The sequence below is a fragment of the Atta colombica genome, unplaced genomic scaffold (assembly GCF_001594045.1).
Source record: "Atta colombica isolate Treedump-2 unplaced genomic scaffold, Acol1.0 scaffold125, whole genome shotgun sequence".
Lineage (NCBI taxonomy): Eukaryota > Metazoa > Arthropoda > Insecta > Hymenoptera > Formicidae > Atta > Atta colombica.
The window spans coordinates 2958697-2977139 of NW_017259212.1; the positions used below are offsets into that span (position 1 = coordinate 2958697).

General features: G+C 35.5%; 1 protein-coding gene across 2 annotated transcripts in view; it reads right to left on the minus strand.

Moving 5' to 3' along the window:
• The window catches only part of LOC108694857 (segmentation protein cap'n'collar), a 112443-nt gene that overhangs the window by 43917 nt on the left and 50083 nt on the right, over positions 1-18443 (minus strand). For both annotated transcript variants that reach the window (XM_018204541.1, XM_018204542.1), the window contains exons 4-5: positions 4474-4784; positions 3774-3977 (exon numbers count right to left, since the gene is read on the minus strand). In XM_018204541.1, coding sequence (XP_018060030.1) covers positions 3774-3977; positions 4474-4784 — 515 coding nt within the window. The remainder of the gene's footprint in view (positions 1-3773; positions 3978-4473; positions 4785-18443) is intronic.

Sequence of the window (18443 nt, forward strand, 5' to 3'; positions counted from 1 at the left end):
TGACGTTAAATTAATCAAATATTATTAAAGTAACAACTTTTTTCACGATTTTTTTTTTTTTTATAAAACTTCCATCCTGTGACAAGAATTGCACATTTATTCCGTTGGCACGTAAATTTTAATTAATTTTAATCAGGTACGGTTTTTCTTAGTGCATTGTATTGCGTTATTTCAAGATGTTATTCCTGCATTCGGATATTTCAGTCCATTAGCGATTCTGCAATATACGAAATATCATTTTGAAAGGTACAACGAGGAGATTTGTGTATTCAACGTGGGCGGTCTCACGAAGTGACGTGAGAAGGGATTCTTGGCCTCGTTCAAATCGCTTCAAGCCTCGTACAAATGAGCGTGATGCGTTTCATAGAGATAGCCATTGTACTAGGTAGCTTTATCACTCGCACACTTATATCTCACGTAGTTTAATCTCCGTCTCGATAACGTATTACGCATCGTAGAATTTACTGTTCACGTAACACCGATTCAAGATCTTGAGATTAAACGTACGAAACTTTATGCAAATTATCAATCTCGTGATGGTAGAGCCACCGGCTCGTCAAACGTACAAGGCCGGAACGGAGCAGTCGCGGAAGTCCAACGTTCTCATTTTGCAACCAGTTTTTCATTGACAATACAAAGTGTCTTCCCGGTGATGTCTGGGCGGGAAACTTGGTTGGTATCCTTGAAGGCGTGGTCTCCTAGCTCAAGATCTTAACTTCTTTTTCTTCTTCTTCTTCTTCTGCGAGAACCGTTTGAACGTCGCACTATCAGCAGAATCGCGCTCGACTATAAAGAAACCTTCCGGAACTGTTTATCGCGCCCATCTATGGAGCGGATGTTCACCAACGAGATCGCCTTCCCTCAAGTGATCGTTAGAGATGACTTTTCCGTGAGATTAGCGTTCACTTCCAGCCGCGTGTCGTCCGCGAATGTCAGCGCCGACGTCCAGGATCACAAACATCGCGATCGCGTCCACCGCGGTTCATAGTAGTAGGGGCCCGTGCCATCTCTCCCATTGGCGGGTCTTTTCAGACTTGTTCCTCCACGTGCACGCGAAGAAATCACACGTATGCGTTGCGTCACGTTTCGCTGGATGGACTCGCCGTGGACTATCCCGGTAGGTCATTGTCACGATCGTCCTCTCCTACAACGATGTGATTTCTCGACGGGACGCATTGTATGATGTGCCCCGACAACAGCGTCGGAATTCAACTCCAGGGAAACGTCAACTTTCTAGAAGGGTTCCTGGCTATGATTTCGAGTTCACGGCGTGACTTCATCTTGAGTTACGTTTTACGCGTATTTCATTAACTCGCTCATGCATTTTAGGGATCTAACGTGTTCTTTCTTTACATTTAGAATTCGAGTAAATATATTGAAATAATACATATAAATATGTTGATAGAGATACATATAATAATATACTATATTAATATACGTGTAAATGTATTAATATGATAAAATTTATTATAAACGTATATGAATATTTAAATGTATTAAAATAGTTGCATTTTTTTCATAAATATCAAAAGTAATTCAATTTATTGCTTCTCTTGGCAAGCAATGATTTCCTGAGTTCGCGTTTCTCGGTTATTGAAAAGATAAGAAAACGATTATAATACAACGTTATATATACAGCTATAATTGAATTGCTATTCGTATTATTGTCCCGCTACTATCTATGATAAAATTTAATTTATGTTTTATATAAAATATACATCGCGAATAAACAGACGGCTCAAGAAGTATCAAGTTCACACGCGTAGCTTTCTCTAATGGGTATGATCCATTCGAATCTGAAACTTGTTTTGCGCGTGCTATAAAATTCTATAATGCTATAAAGCAATAATGAGGAAAGAGTCTTAAATGCCATGCGATATCCTTTATAAATGAAGTGCTAAAAATAAGAATAGATCTTATTACTTGTTCAGCTTCAGGAGTAAAAAGTAATTTTTTAAAGATTGTTTTAATTTTTTAAGAAACAGGCATTCAAAATATTGCTATTATTAAAAAATAAAAGACTTTATTATAGCAAGTAGAGTCCTTTCTCGAAAATGATTATCGTTGTTAATTATCACTGACTGAAGAATTTTTTAAATTGTAAAGAAATAAATTGTTGTATACTATTGCAGTATATAGCGTTGAGCAAATTGTCACTGGTAATAAATCATAAACGAATTCTTCCGGAAAGATTTCATATAGCGATAAAGTGAGTTACACAAGCACAAAGTAACAAGTAATAATTATAGTCAACGAGCTGGTCTTTTGCGACTGTAAAAATGCGAAAATCTGCGATAACGATTGCCACTAAATATAAGCACAACTTTACTGTCCAAAATGACAGCACGATACTCCTATTAAAACGAGTTGTAACAGTCATTTATGATTATCGTGTTTAGATTGTTGTTTAATGAAACTTGTATAAGAATCGGTACATAGATTCAGGCAATATAATCGCTTAATATAGGTATTTTGATATTTTTAATGAAAATATTTGGTACTCTTAATGAAAATTAAACGCGCAATTTTAAATTGCAAAATGGGATACTATAGTAAATGCGTACTTGAAACGTAATTACAGCAATAAAAACATATTAAAAAAATTTTTAATATAATACCTATTAAAAGTATTATATTCATCAAGAGTATGTATCATCAAGAGTTTTGTGAAAAAAATCTTAAATATGTTTTTCTTGAACTAGACTTTTGCTCCAAATTATTTTTGTTTCCGTTATATCGTTTTAATTATATAATAATTATAATAATTGTAAGAATTAAAGTTTTCAAAATTAAATTTTTTTGTAAAAGACATAGACCGATATTCATAGTCGATATTCATATATCTTATTTCAGACAACTGTCTTAAGACCACTAATGTCTTAAGACCACTAATGCGATCCTCTGATTGATATCTCAAGACAGAACTTAAGATAGTCTTGAATATAAGAAGTGACTATGAATAGTGATCATAGATTACAGAAGTGATCCATTTTCAATTGTCTCATTACATGATAAAAGATATAATTATGATATATATATAATCATAGGGGCCTCTTGAAAGAGGGTGCCGGAATGAAGCCACAGCAGAGTTTTTGCAGTCAACGTTGTAAATAAAGAGTGTCCCGTTTATGGACCGTAAACGCTGCTCTAACCGTGCGGCTTTGCGCGCCGTTCTTATCTTCCCAACGTTTGTTTCCTACTTCGTATATCACTGGCTATACCGTGTGGTATCATCGCGCCATTCCGAACCTCTCATTAATGAGGAATGTCGAAAAATCACAAATTGCCGTGGTCATTCTCGACAACATCCGCAGCTCTTTCAGTGTCTCTCAAAACTGCAATTTAATGAAGCGCATTTAATGAAGAATATCAAGACGGTAGAAAAGTCACTCTAGTTATATCATAACATCAAGGACAATTTTTTATATTGCAATTGTATCAAAGCAACTACTGAGTGCAAAATGATTGAAAATAAAATTAAAACCCTGGCAATTTGTTTACATAAAGATTATTGAGACGTATTAAGCGACATCGGAGATTATTATTAAAGTGACGATAATTCAACATCCATGACACTCGATTAGAACGTCGGATAGCTCAAGATAATTTTTCATTGATTCATTTACACGACATGTATGTTCGATAGGAGAAGCCTCTGTACTTTGTACATAAATCATTATATTGTCGCAATCATAGTGACATTGTATACACAGTAATGAGAGGCACTGGCCTTGGTTCTAACCTACAGGCAATGAAATCAGGGTCGTTCGTACCTGGAAGGAGCGGTGGTGTGGATGATGGGGATGATGAAACTGCGGTGTGTGAATCATGTCGCCGGTCTCGGGATCCTCGCACCTAGAAGATGACTTCACGACCTCGGCGTTACTCGAGGCGGTAATGGCCGCGTCGCCCTCTACACTTGCGGACTCCTCGGCGGTATCTTCTTTCTTCTTCTTCTTTACGTCCGACTTCGTTTCCTAATAATCAATCTTTATATAATGATCACAATATCGTAACTTCACCGAGGAGTGAAACGCGTTAATCATGTAAAATTTAGTATTCCAACACATTCAATATATTTATAAATATCTTTCTATTAACAGAGATTCAAATAACGTCAGGCATATTAATGAAACATTATATTAAATCATTATTATGTAATATAATATTTAAATAGGGTTTGAAACAAGAAAGTCTATTATTGCTGAAATTAACATCAAAATAATTCGTGCTGATTTTCTACAAATTTTTGGCTTGTATAGTAAAAATGTCTCGACTAATTGCATATTAAACAGTATATTACAAAAGATATTTATAAAAATAAAATAAAAGTAAATACAATTTCACGATTTATTTCGCAAAGTGGCTAGCTCGGTATTGAAAGACAAACAAAATATTAACATACTATACATATTTCTCACAAAACGTCAAATTGCAGTTACTTCTAAGTAAAAGATATGAAATCCCACAAACCTCTGGTTGAGCTTCATCGAGGCCAACGAGCTGAAGCGCCTCTTCGAGATTAAATTCGTCGGGCAAGCCTAGAGTATCGTTGCTGAGCAGACCTTCTACGCCAGCGCTTTCCAAGAGACTACCTCCGAGTAATTCTGAAGTAAAATCATGCTCAAGTCCTAGAGTGTCGTTTAGACCGAGAGAATCATCAGTTAAATCAGCCAAAGGATGATTGTCTAAAGCTAACGATGCTTCGTTGAGAAGCGGATCGTCCTCTTCGATGATGCTACTTCCACTTCCGTTTTGATTGCCAGAGCTGAGAATGTATTCGCCTGTAAAAAAAGAATCACATATTCGCTCGAAATGTTTGATTGAAACTTAGCTAAATTGTTTCATTAAAAGAACGATTGATGAAAAAAAAACGTGTTTCCGATATTATATGATTCATCGTGAGAAGTATGCATGCTTCGAAGCGGCACGATGAAACATAAGCGAGCGTAAACAAGTTCGCGTGTAGTCGCAAGGTTCACGCAGAGATCATCCGAGAATACTTAATTAGTTGTCTGATTGCAATGTTATACAGGTTTCTTATCTGTCCTATTATGCAACTTTGTTCTGACATGAAATCGACAACTGTTACTTTGTATACATTCTATAATTTTCATCCAGCAATGTAGTCATTATAGAATACTTTGTAAATTTGTATTCTATTTTTGAATTATTATATTGTTAAAAATTAAATGATGTAAGTCGTTTGCATATTTTTATGTATCACAGATCAAGGATGAAAGAAACAAAAAACGATTAGTTTCTATGATATAATCAGATTTATATCTATGTGATCTCTAAAATTAGAAACTAGTAATTATGATACACACATTAATTACTGATTTTATTTACATATATCAAATTATATTTAGAGAATAATATAAAGGAATAATCGCGATTCTATTTTTTCACTTATTTATAAAACTGTATCGTTCTGTATAATTATATTAAAATCATTATCATTGATATAATAAAATTGTTAGTCTTTGATATCTTCGCTTTTCTTGCATCCACACTATCAATGTAATTAACAGCATTATGATTAATCATTCAGCTTCTTATTACACTTACATGAATTGTGAAAAAAAATATTCACAACATTTCACTGCATCGAATAAACTTATGACTCGACAAAAATGGATTCGAAGCGCGGCGCTCGAAAACTGGCAGATAGCGATCGGCAGGAAAAATTCTTCAGGGGAACGGAGAGTGGAAAAACTTAACTAATTGAGAGACAAAGAGGAATGTTATTGGAGATTCACCTGCTAGTTCTAACAGCCTTCGTATGTTCCCGCCCTACAACCAATCGCGCAACCGCGTCATCCCTTGCGCACGCATGAAAAGATAACATGGACAGAGCTGTTCGAATTGTTCAAAATTTCCAAAATGCATAACGATTAACTAACAATGTACTTCCATATATCTCGAATAGACAGATAACATTTTTATATCCAAACAATAAAAGCTTGGAAAAATTTATCGTCATTTTTTTTAGAAACGCTCTATGTTAGAGAGACTATTACTTTTTTTTTAAATTCTAAAATAATTTTGCACGTTGATTAGATAGATATAAAGGAGAGAAAGTTTTCAATAAAAATGATTTAATTAATCTATTTAATCAGAGATTAAAAATATTTAATATTTTAATATTATTATAATTATTTACTGTTTAATAAAAATAAGATATTATAAGTAAAATTAATTTAATTTGCATAGTAAATATTTAATACGAAATAATTGAATATATATTTATCGTACTTCATATATTTTAATAATAAACGTAATTTAAAAAAGCTATATTTGTGTAAAATATAAAATATGGAATTGATTGATACTTTGTTCATATGTCGAACAATGTTATATTACATTTGACTTTTAACAACTTTGATTCATATTTAGTTCGTATGTATGATTAACATTTGCCAGAATGTTCCACATTTCATTAGAGCATTAAGGAAAAGGGCTTCTAGAATTCTACCTGGACTTTTGACAAAACATCGATAATATCGAGCAGTTGGAACGAGCTATTTCTACGTGTGAAACATTTCTCGAACACAAAAGCGTACTCCTTTCTCTCCTCGTAGTCGAGCGATGTTATTAGAGATAATAATCTCATAAAATAATAATTTCTCTTTCGGGAGCTGCCTGGAACCCGGGCAGGTCCGCCTGACGAAACGACGAACAGGTTGACCGTGAAAGAGGAGGATTTTCGTCCTGCGCGGTTCCTACCGGTGAGTGCCGGTGCCTCCCAGTAAAAGGAGAGATCGCACCTTTTGGATGCCTATTACATTAACGAGTGGTGGCAGCCATTGTCTGGCCCAAATGCGAGGCCGACCGCGCGATAATGGCCGTCTATAATTTGAGGGAAGTCAGAATAGCCCCTTCTCGTTCGACGTAAAGCCTATTTAAAGCCCCGTAGAATTACGAGGTGAAATTACTTTCACATACACATATCGAACTGTGCGCCACGCGTAATTGGTACAAGCATAATTTTTTGTCACTTTTATTATCACGTATTTCTTCTCCTTTTCTATAATACGTATTTACAAAATGTAATTTCTATTACGTCTTTATTCCCGCAATGAAAATTTATCGTATATATATTAGCTTGGAAATATAGAAATACAATTTTTTTTTATTCTTCAATCAAAAAGAAATAGAAATTCTAAGATAAATATGCATAAAAAACGTTATAAATAAATGTTACAATATTTTTGAGTTAACAAATATAAGGGAAAATTTATTTATTCTTTTCTTTAAATAAGAACATTTTTTTAGCAAGGAAATTTCAACAATAAGAACACATTATTTTTCATTTTTTTAGATTTAAGTTATTCTTTGATGACTTTATTGTTTTAGAAAATTAATGAGAACAATTTGTATAAGAACATAAAATTTCTGTTTATCAAATACTGTTAAGAAATACACCGTTTAACAAATTTTTTATATAAAATAATTTAAATACAAAATACGATATATTAGTTTTTCTTTTAAAATTGTATCAAATCATTAAGAGTTCAAAATTTGTTTCCAATCGCACCAAGTTGTTGCGATTACTGACGATTGTCATTTCAAGGAGTTAAATAAGAAAGTTTGCGATGCTCGAAATTTTGCTGTCGGAATAAATTTTCTTTCGACCAAGCTTGTCGTCCGGAATTCGCTCTATCACGCTACATCTAATGGCATAGCCCTTCGGCTTTTTCAATTCCACGGCTTCTTTGAAGCCCGCGTTCGGCTTTTTCCATGGCCACGGGAACGTCGACAGATCATTTCTCATATTTCGCGCGCACGCTTAACGACCATTTTCTTCCGCCCCCCCCCCCTCTTCCTTTTTCTTTCCCTTCAACGGTTGGATAATAATTCTTGCATTACTCGACAGAATTTTCGGTGCCGTCGATCCTATGCCAAGAACCAAGAGAACGCTCTCTTATTCGATCTCTTTCCGATTCGTTCACAGCGTATCCGATGGAACACCGGAAGGGAATCCTCGAAGCCGAATGCGTCGGCACGATTGTCCTACCCCTGGGGGTGACAATACGTATACATGTCGCGTTAATCTCATTCGTACCCTCGACAAAGGGTGACGATCCGGTCTGGTGCCAGTTAACTTCAGAACGGAGCTTGACGTCTCATTTGGAGTCGAAGGAGCGCGCGAATCGTCGCGCGTCACCTGCCGTGAACGATAAATCGTAATTGCGATCATCAATTCTGCCGCTGATCAATGTCGAACTGTCGACCGTTTCATCGTGTCTTGTTTCGTTAAACGAGTGTGCGAACCGGTCGGTCGATTGGATAGACGCGTCCTCGATGTGTCTTGTGCTTATCATATCTCTTTAAAAGCTTCTAGTTGATCTTTTTAGCTAAACATGGAAGTTCATTAAAAATTTAACGCGATTAAACTCTAACGGGAAGATAATTAATAGCTTTAATATTCAACTTTGGAAAACATATGAAGGAAGAAGTTGCTACTACTACGCAGCAATAATATTAACATATAAATTGGTACGTATATATTTCTTACTAAAAATTATTAAATTATTCCGCATAGATTTGAAATATCTTTTCGTACAAATCGAACTAAATTTCCTACAATAGCGTCTAACAAATAACATATTCTTGTTAATTTTTTAAATAAAATGCTATGTTTCAAATAACAGAATATAATCAGCGATGAAGCCGTTATAGAATTTGTACGAAATTTTTTACTGAAAAATTACTTGCACTTGCAAATTTTTTAAATTCCATTTTGATGATCACAGACCAATTGCGTTTAGGATATTTGTTAGTAATGATTCTTCATAATTATCAGAGTATGTATGCAATCTAAAAATATTAATTGTTCAACAAATTGATCGATGTTAAAGTTGAGACGAAGAACATTTTTAAAATATCTGTAGGCAAATTGTCGAGCTTAAGAGGAATCAATTAATAGTACAAGTATAAACTGGATTCTTTTTTAAGCTTATTAATCAAAGCGTCGCATGTTTGTTGTCAAATCGCCATACTTAAGACAAATTATCGTTAAAGCAACTACACGTGCTTGTGTTACGCAATATTCCGAGTCGCTAAACGCTTTTTAACGCCTACCTGTATCTACTAGGTCTTAATCCAGGATGTCAAAGAACCCAGAAAGTAATCCAAAATTCCATTCACAAGAGTGACCACAGTGGCAGTACTTAAGTCACTAAACTATTTCGTATTGATCATAAACAGGTGCTAGGATAAGCCTAAGTTTTCGCACTATACACAACATTTCGGATCTGTAGCGTAAATAACAGTGTCAATCTGCTGAAACAGAGTTGTTTTCCAGGAAAATCGATTTTTCATAGCAGATAACTTCGACGGGAAACAAAATGTTTGCGCGAACTTATCCGCACTTAAAACTCCCAAGATGCAAGCTAATCCTCAGCGCATTCTTTAGCGCCTTTGAACGTTACACATGTTTTATGCAATGTCACCATAAAATGACCTTAAATCATCATCGTTGTCGTCGGCAGCCAAGGAATTCCCATGAGATTTTTGGAAAATTATGAAAGTTCGACGCACAGACCGGACTGGACTGGGGACTGGACTAGACTGAACCAGATTAGATTGCGAACTGAATAGGGGATTTTCTTTATCGCCCCGTGGCGTGGATCGCTTTTGCGTTATACGATTCGATCTTGAGGAAAGTCATAATACCCGGGCACCGTCAACAAACGAGTTCGAAGCGAACGCAGCATGGAGTCGACTGATAGACTATCGCGTAGCCAGGAATTGCCTAACCACGGGCTGGTCGAGTATTGTGCCAAGCCACGGGCTCTCCGTTAAAAAACGGACCAATCACGACGGGGTTGGCTGTTACTCCAATATGGCTGCCAGACAATACGTGGCGCGGAGGCGAGGTGGGAAGAGAGGGAAGGTCTCTCTACCCGTAATGCCATTCTCCGGCTCCCCACTGCGATCCGGGAACGTATACCCGGGCTTGATCCGCTCCTCGTTGCCTTGCTACGGGTTTAGTCAGGGGTGCATCTTGCCCTGGCATAGCCCCGAGTCATCCCCCGACTTAGCAACCCTCCCTCTTGCTCTGAGGATAACGCCAATTGCTCCAATAGCGTTTGTCGTAACATCGGTCGCAATGAATCTTGCAAGACTGATCTATATGATCTTTTATCTTTAAAAAAAAAATTATGCAATACAGTTATGTTTTAATTTATGCATGTTCATAATGAATTATGAAGAAAAATGTTTTATTTGTATTGATTGATATTAATTGAGAAAATGTAAGCAAAAAATATTGTGTTTTTGAAGAAATTTTATTATTTTATTTTAACTTTAATTTTCTCAGAACTAGATAAATGTAAACATACATAAAACTTTATACTAAATTATCATATGTAAGAGAGTTAATTTTCTATTATTCATAAATTTTGTTCCAATTTTCCTGCGGTCACTGAATATCTAGTCACTGAATATCATTAAAAAATAATTTAGGAAATATAATTTAAATGTGCTATATATAAATTTATAATAAATATAAATAGAAAGAAGAAAAATACAAATTACAGAGGCAATTTGTGGAAGCAGAGATAGATCTATTGCTGTTAAAACTTATTATTAGCATTGTTTTTATACATTCGTATAAACATACCTATTTAGTTTTCACAGTGACTAGCCGCTCTAAGAGCCAGTCACTAGGTTAAAACCACTGGATGATAAAGCTTGTAAATCACCTGTTAAGATGCTATCTAAATCCTGTCAAATGCCCTCTCCATTGATACCCCTTATTCTTGTGTCATCACTCTCATTCGAACATAGTTCGAGATCTGCCGGCATATATTGGAATAATTTCATAATTGTCACTGATACAGTCAATATACTTATTATGCGCACTCTAAGCTTGACAATAGCTATAGATTTTCGATAAACGATTAAGACAATCCTTCTGATCATCAATTTTTATGCATTTACTTTCTGAGATGTTTTATAATACGACGACTACTATGTATATTTGGATTTTTATTCCTCTGACATCGCACACTTTGGTCAATGCTTCTGCGAAATTTTGAGCAACTGCGATTAATTACGTACAGCATTTTAATTATTTTGATTCAAGTATAAATTAATATGTTCGATTTTGATTTATTGAAGGAATTTATTGAAGTTGACCTAATGCGAAGTCGATTGCTTAGGTCATTTGTCCATTTATTAAAATATTTTTAAAAATCATTCAAACTAAGGAGAGAATGTATGACTTATTAATAACAATTGTAAACATGCCATACGCAAATATTGCCACAATCATATCTTCGAGTACAGCAACGGATTATTTGGACCCAAAGCGAAAATTTTATACGGTTGTATAATTTGTATGATTCGATTGATACGGAAGTTTTAAATTATAATTGAAAAAATTTTGAACCTTCTCCTACCAAATGGTGTAAAGCGAAGGTTCACTTGTATACTTCAAACAGGACGCTTTAGAACTTATTGTTAGGTAAAGTTTTCATAACTGTAGTTGAGGGTTAAGTATAACTCGATTCGCGATCACTGCTTTCTACAATCAAGATCTAAACGTTTCGCATCGTTTCCTACGAACAATTTTGTGGAACGAGCCGGATTATTGAGGAGAGTGACGCTATTTCAATTTACCATGCCAACGTCACTTCATCATGAATATGTCGAAGAATATCGGCACCTAATGGCAAACGTAGCACCATAGAGCTGATTTATTAACCAATAAGTGCAAATCACTGTATCTGCCAGTATGCCGCCGCGAATGAACTATAGGACCATCGACAAAACTGTAACGTAACAATATGCAGTCAATCCTGCGGAATTGTCCTGAAGAACGCAGTCTAGGACACCTTATACAGCCGATAAATAATAGTAGCTGCATGAAGTTGTGCTTTCCAATATTCCGTCAATATTCTAGGTTCGTTCCGGAACGTCGACTGACACCGATACAGCTCCTTTTGACTTTTTCTCTTCATTTCCTCATCAAACGCGTAATATAAGTTTATTATTCAACAGTACGCTCAATAGCATCATGCCGTCGGAAAGTGGCCTGAACCCGTTTACTGTTCCTTTAGCATACATCTGACTCGGCGATTATCCTGTAACACTTATAATACAACAATGTGCAAAACGAAAAATTCTTTTATCATTCTTATCGTCGGAAATTAAAATTACGCGCAATTACTCTCAAGTATCATTCCTGAGTAATGATTAATACATGAATGATCATTGACCGCGGAATAGTAATATTTTGATTTTACACAAAGTTTCAAATTTTTAATTTTTTTCCATAAAATTTCCATGTTATTTATAAAAGAGAGTATTTTGATAAATAAAGTATCACAGTAAAATTTTTTGCGTTTGGCATGTTTACAGTTTAAGTATTTTCATTATTGCTTTCAGTTTTACCAGTTTCGAACATCGAATAGCCTGAATCTTGACTAACAATGAAATGTGTATTGTACCGGCAATTGTAAAACGGAGTCGGGTGGCGAAATTCACGGTAAGATAACGTAATTAAGGGAATAATGGCAGTTGAAAAACGTTGGTCATCGCTCAGACAACGGACATGCCGCGTAATCGAGAGTACGTTCACAAAAACGATGTCACACCTCTCTTTTCGAGTAAACAGTTTGCAGATCCATGAATACGTCATGATACGGTTCGGTAATCGTGCAAATAAACACGAAGAGCTACGTCAAACAGTGTAATAGATACAGTTAAAATTAATAGACACGTGTGTCTTGAAATAAAAATGCATGCATGATATATATTTAGATCTTACATTACCGAAAAAATGATTTTGCTGAATACAGATCTGAAATTAATTTCGCTGGACAATTTTTTTTATAATCTACCAATCAGTTTGAGTTTACAACAAAATTGCAGATTTATATTTAACAAAATTTTACATCTTTCCAGGTAGATTTTTTAAACCCAGACTTAAAAAAGCAGAAATGTGCATTATCAATAATTAATTATATCAATGAAAGTGAATCTTTTATAGCTATCATTTATTAAATGACAAAAAATTATTAAATTTTTATTGATAAATGCGATTAAATGAAATTAAGAATAGAAATTAAGATAGAAAGAATTGAGATCGCGGAAATTAAATGTAAAGCAAACAATCATAAAAATCCGAATTCTCTCGATTCGCTAGGCAGAAAGAGCAAGGTAATTAAGACATACTCATACGCAAGGAAGATTCTGAAAACGAGGTCAGAAACCTTGCTAACACCTCATACGTACAAGTCATTCTCGATCTGGTGGTGCCCGTCAATGAGCATTGTTGCCACCTCATAGTATGACGTTTTCTCTTCGTGTCTAGCTTGCACTTTTCGATGGCCACGCGTCCACCACGAGAACCACGCGGTAGTCGAGTCATGCTTAGAAGGTGCATTTTTCTCATTTTGACTTCCGAAAACTTCGTCTCCCGTTACCTATCTCCTTCCGGCTTAACCCGTCATATTGGAGGCGTTTGCTAACCGACCAGATACGAAGCGACGGTCCTTTCCTTCAGATATGCTCCTTAGCGTCCAAACTGCGCCGAGCGAGTAACCCGTATACGGAATATTTTATTGTAACACGCGTCACTTGTCCAATAAAATCCGAGTTTTATTAGGTACTTTACAAAAGTGGGCAAAGTCGAGCGTTTGCTTGCGAGAAACGTGCTCTAAAAGACAGATGCTATCATGGTTTTACGTTCAAAATAACGTGCTCTGTGCTAAAAGATTGCAGTGTACAAATTGATATTATTTTGGATAAAACTTGAATTCTGTGAATAGTTTTTTTAACATAAATCTTTACTGACATTTGAGTGAGAGACATCTCGTTAACATAAATTTATAGGTAAATTTAATAAATCCATTGATCTGAAAATATGAATTATTACAGAAATGCTTATTCTTGATAACAATATTTAATTTATGTATATTTTAATGCATATATATTTTAATGTATATTAATACAGCAATCTTGTGCCATACCTGTTTCTTAGTCTAACTCGCAAATGCTGCTTTATAACGGTTTAGCTTCCAAAGTTCCTTGTTGCAAGTTGTGGTGATGCACAAATTCTTCCGCGGGACATAGTAACCCACATGACAAAACAGATTTTAAATCGGTCAATCTCTAACTATTATCATACTTTTCGTATGTGAAAGAACTTTCGTCTCTTCTGGAGACAAGTGGAGAAATTTATTAAAACGTAGATAATGATTTTCACATAAAAAATTTTTCTAATTAATACGCCGTACAATCAATATATTATTTTTTATTTATTATTTAATTAACTGAATTAGTTTAAGAGAAATTTCGAATATTTAATGAGAATATTTTTCACTACATTTTCACATTATATTTTTTTATTATACTTCTATATGTACATTCTTATTATATTTATTTCAAGAAGTAATTTGTGCAGATTTATTTTCTGGCAAATACTTCCTTTATTATAAATTTCCTAAGAATAACGATTAATTGTAATGAATATCGTGATTAAAGTTGCGAATAAGTGGTCTTTAAAATGAGTATCTATGTGTACTATTATTGCTTCTATTATATACATGGTTCATTCCAATGCCTGATTGATACAAAATAGCTATACCTTTTATTGCTTGCGAAAGATTCTCAGGAAAGTCCGTCAACAAAAAATATCTTGATTCATTAATGACAGGTTGGAGGTAGAACGGAGAAGGTGTCTAGAAAGGGCTAATGGTACTTGAGGTGACAGGCTGACCTTAACCCACGCGGTCTGATACATATCTATCCTAAACCAACATCAGATTCTACAAGAAGAACCTCACCTCAATGTACTAGCAATGCGGTCTCTTGTTTATTTAATATTTAACTTTGCATTCTTTTCCGTACTCAAGTTCGTGTTTTAACCAGCTTAGTCAAGAGTACTTTATGTTCTAATATGATTTATCCGGTAATACAAATGTTGTTATATTTATTTAAAAAAGATATGCACAAGTCTTAGTAAACTTTGATGTTCTCAGTAATTTACAATTTTTTCACTGAAAACAATGTTTTAATTAAACTAACAAAAAAATCCCGAACAGATTGATGAGACCAAATAGAATTTTTGTTAACATAAGAAATTCTAAATCTCACAAAATTGCCTTGGATCCTTTTGTTAATCTAATCAAAATATTTCTTTCAATATTTGAATAACAAAAAATAAACGCTCGAAAAATATCGCTGCGATTAGAAATAATGGAAAAAAGAAACGATATTATGTTATTATCCGGTAGCAAAAGTCGAAAGTCGAATTCGGTGAGGTTTCGATGAGACGCGAGGCACACCGGTCGCTTATAGAACTAGCATGATTTGCAAAAAACCTCACAAAATCGTAGAGACGATCTCAACCAGGTAACGACTTCTACAGACTGTAGACAAGCTCTATTGTACGGCGGCGAGAACTTCGAAAAGCTAAAAGGAAGAGAGGGAAAGGGAGGAGATGCCACGAACTTAATTTTTCATCGTTACTGGCGACTGTCGTCATCTCCAACACTCTGTGCAGCTTGACTCTAATACGAGTTTTATGTTAATGTTTTAATCCGCCGATAGGATTGAAACGTTTGAGATATACGAAGGACGTGGCGAAGAAGCGGAGGAGCAAGCGCTCGTGCTCGTCGAGAAGGAATCTGGCCCTTTTGTTGAGCACGTCGACGCGGCTTTAAAATGGACGCTCTATAGCGATTCTTTCGCTTGTTCTCTCTCTCTCTCTCTCTCTCTCTCTCTCTCTCTCTCTCTCTCTGTGTGTGTCTCTCTCTCCGTATTCCATTTTATTAATATGAGATTAACGAAGGGATTAATTAAAGTGCTCGGACGGAGGATTGGAGTAAGCTTGACCAATCCGGGTAGATATAATTACGAACGTTGCGATTGGCATTCATATTCGGTTTGCGATTACTGTGAAACATAATACGTTATTACAATTATATTCATCAACGTCAACCTTCATTATAGATATGTCTGTATATTCTGAGCCATCGAGATATTCGCCAGATAATTTTGAGCATTGTCGTTTCGCAGAATTGCCGGTTTTCACCGAAGACGGAATTCAGTTTAATTACTTGGTTAGTTTCCCTCGCGAATCTATGTATTTCACACATATACGAAAACACATTACGGTACGTCGCAAAAGTCGAACGTTTTCTCTCATCTATAATTATTATGAATCCTATGCTTGAAGGCAGATGAAAATCTCCTTTCTAGAAGAAAATGCTTTAGATTATAAATAATTTCATATGTAGGCTTTATCATTGTTAAACAACAAATTTCATTAACAAATAGTTACAATTATATAAACAAATATCATTACAATGATATTTAAATATATTACCATATATTTGAATCGTTATAAAAATTACTTATAAAGCGCTACACTTTTGCAGAATATTTTAATTAATTGGATTCTATCTTTGCATTACATATTGTACTGGCGCGATTATACTTTTGCGCTAGGTATTATGCTGGCACGAAGCTAGACATGACGTCGCGGCTATTGTTGCCGCCTATTTTCATCCCGAGGCTTCCTGGAAGTGCCCTCCTGAATTCGTCCCGAATCCGTGGCGTGCAACGAGCCGCGATATGAGTAATGGTGCGTGCTCGTGTTACAGGGGTGGATGTGGCAAGTCATGGCTCCGAGTATCCCTGTAACCCCCATACACGCCTCGCCAGCTGCCCTCGCAGACACATCCCCCATGGGGGCCGCCGTTGGCTGGCATAGCTGAACTAACATGGCGGAACACGCACAGCTCCAAATATTGATTCCCTCTCGGGTCGTGGCGAGCAATCGAATCACGTTCACAAAAATTGTCCGCTGAACAACGAATTCCCGCGAACTAGGGCATTACTTTTCTCTCGAGCAAGTTTTCTTATTGTAAAATCCTTTGATCCCTTACGCATTCGTTCCCCATTACAATCCTCGAAATGTCTAGTTTTTCTAGGGAGATTAAGTAGGGCACGAAAAAGAGAAGATTATAGTTGGACCGGATTTTTTGCAGTTATTCGAAGAGAGGAATGACGAGGAGTTTTCGAGAATTGCGGAGCATCCGATCCGGAGTGGAGTTCGGTTTGAAGTGGGGTTCCCGCGTCTAATTCCAAATCCACTTCGGGAGGTATTGGTCACGGCTATTGCCATGCGTGGAGATAGTCGGATATTATTTTTTTCTCCCCCGGCAATCCTTGACGAATCGAAGCGGAAATTAATACAACGCGGTCTATCGATTGCGTATAACGTTCCTTGCTACCGACTGTATATTTTCTCGTTTGTATTCTCCTCACATTATTCTTCTGTATTTGTCGAAGAGACTGTATACCGTTATTAATCCGCTTATCGTCACAAAAGCATCGTGATTATAATTGCGACATAATTTGCGATTATGATTGCGTAAGAAATAAATGAATTGACCATGCCTCAGGTTTCATGTGTTTCACGCGCGTTCACGATCAAAGTAAATTAGTTTGATAATTTTCAAAATTTTCCGTAGTTCAAAAGGATAAAAAAATAAATAAGTTAAATAAATTTGTGAAAGTTTAGATTTTTTTTCTGCAATGAACCACAAGAATTATATAACATAAAATAATACTTTCATCACATATAAAACCTGACAATTATACTCAAGATTAATACTAGATAAAAGCTCGCGCACTATTTGTAATGAATTTACCAAATAATAAAAAAAAATTAATTTTACTGCAAAGAAGATTGTTTCGTTTTACCTCTGAACTTTTCACGAATGTAATATAATGAAATTCGAAAGTCTTCTCTTATTTTACACGTATTATTTTACTCCTCTAACGAGTTCTTTTCCTTAATTAACGTTCCGATATCCAATACCGAAATTGGAAATGGACAGAAAATTAGTTGATCGTGCCTCGGCGGCCGCGCATGGCGGATGCGGCCATGCTTTCCATCCCTCTTCCCCCTCGTGATTTCAGTCCATCCACGCACGAATCCACACACTATGCACCGCCCGCGCACGTGGCAGATGTTCAGTTTTACGCTCACGCATGCGTTTCCATCGAGAGGTCCCCACCAATCCCACCAATTTCACTGTCCCTCTACAACTCATCGTATAGATTACGTATACAGCTCGTTCCCTCGATTCATCAAAATATTGAGGAAATTGCATTGCCTTTTGGACTACGAGATGGATGCTTCTTCGTTACAGCACGACGCAAAATATTCGCGGACTTCATATTCAATTCTGTTTTGAGATGCGAGTTTACATTGACTACATCGCATCTAAAAAGAAGCATAAGTATCAATTTTCATGTAACAATATACGTTTTTAAATATTCTTTGTAATCGGAATAAAAAGGTTATATTTAGAAAATAATGTAGAAAACATATATAGGATTTGTTATACTAAAATAAAGTTATTCAATCATACCAATTCAAGATAACTTATTTTTTTTATTATATATATATAAAT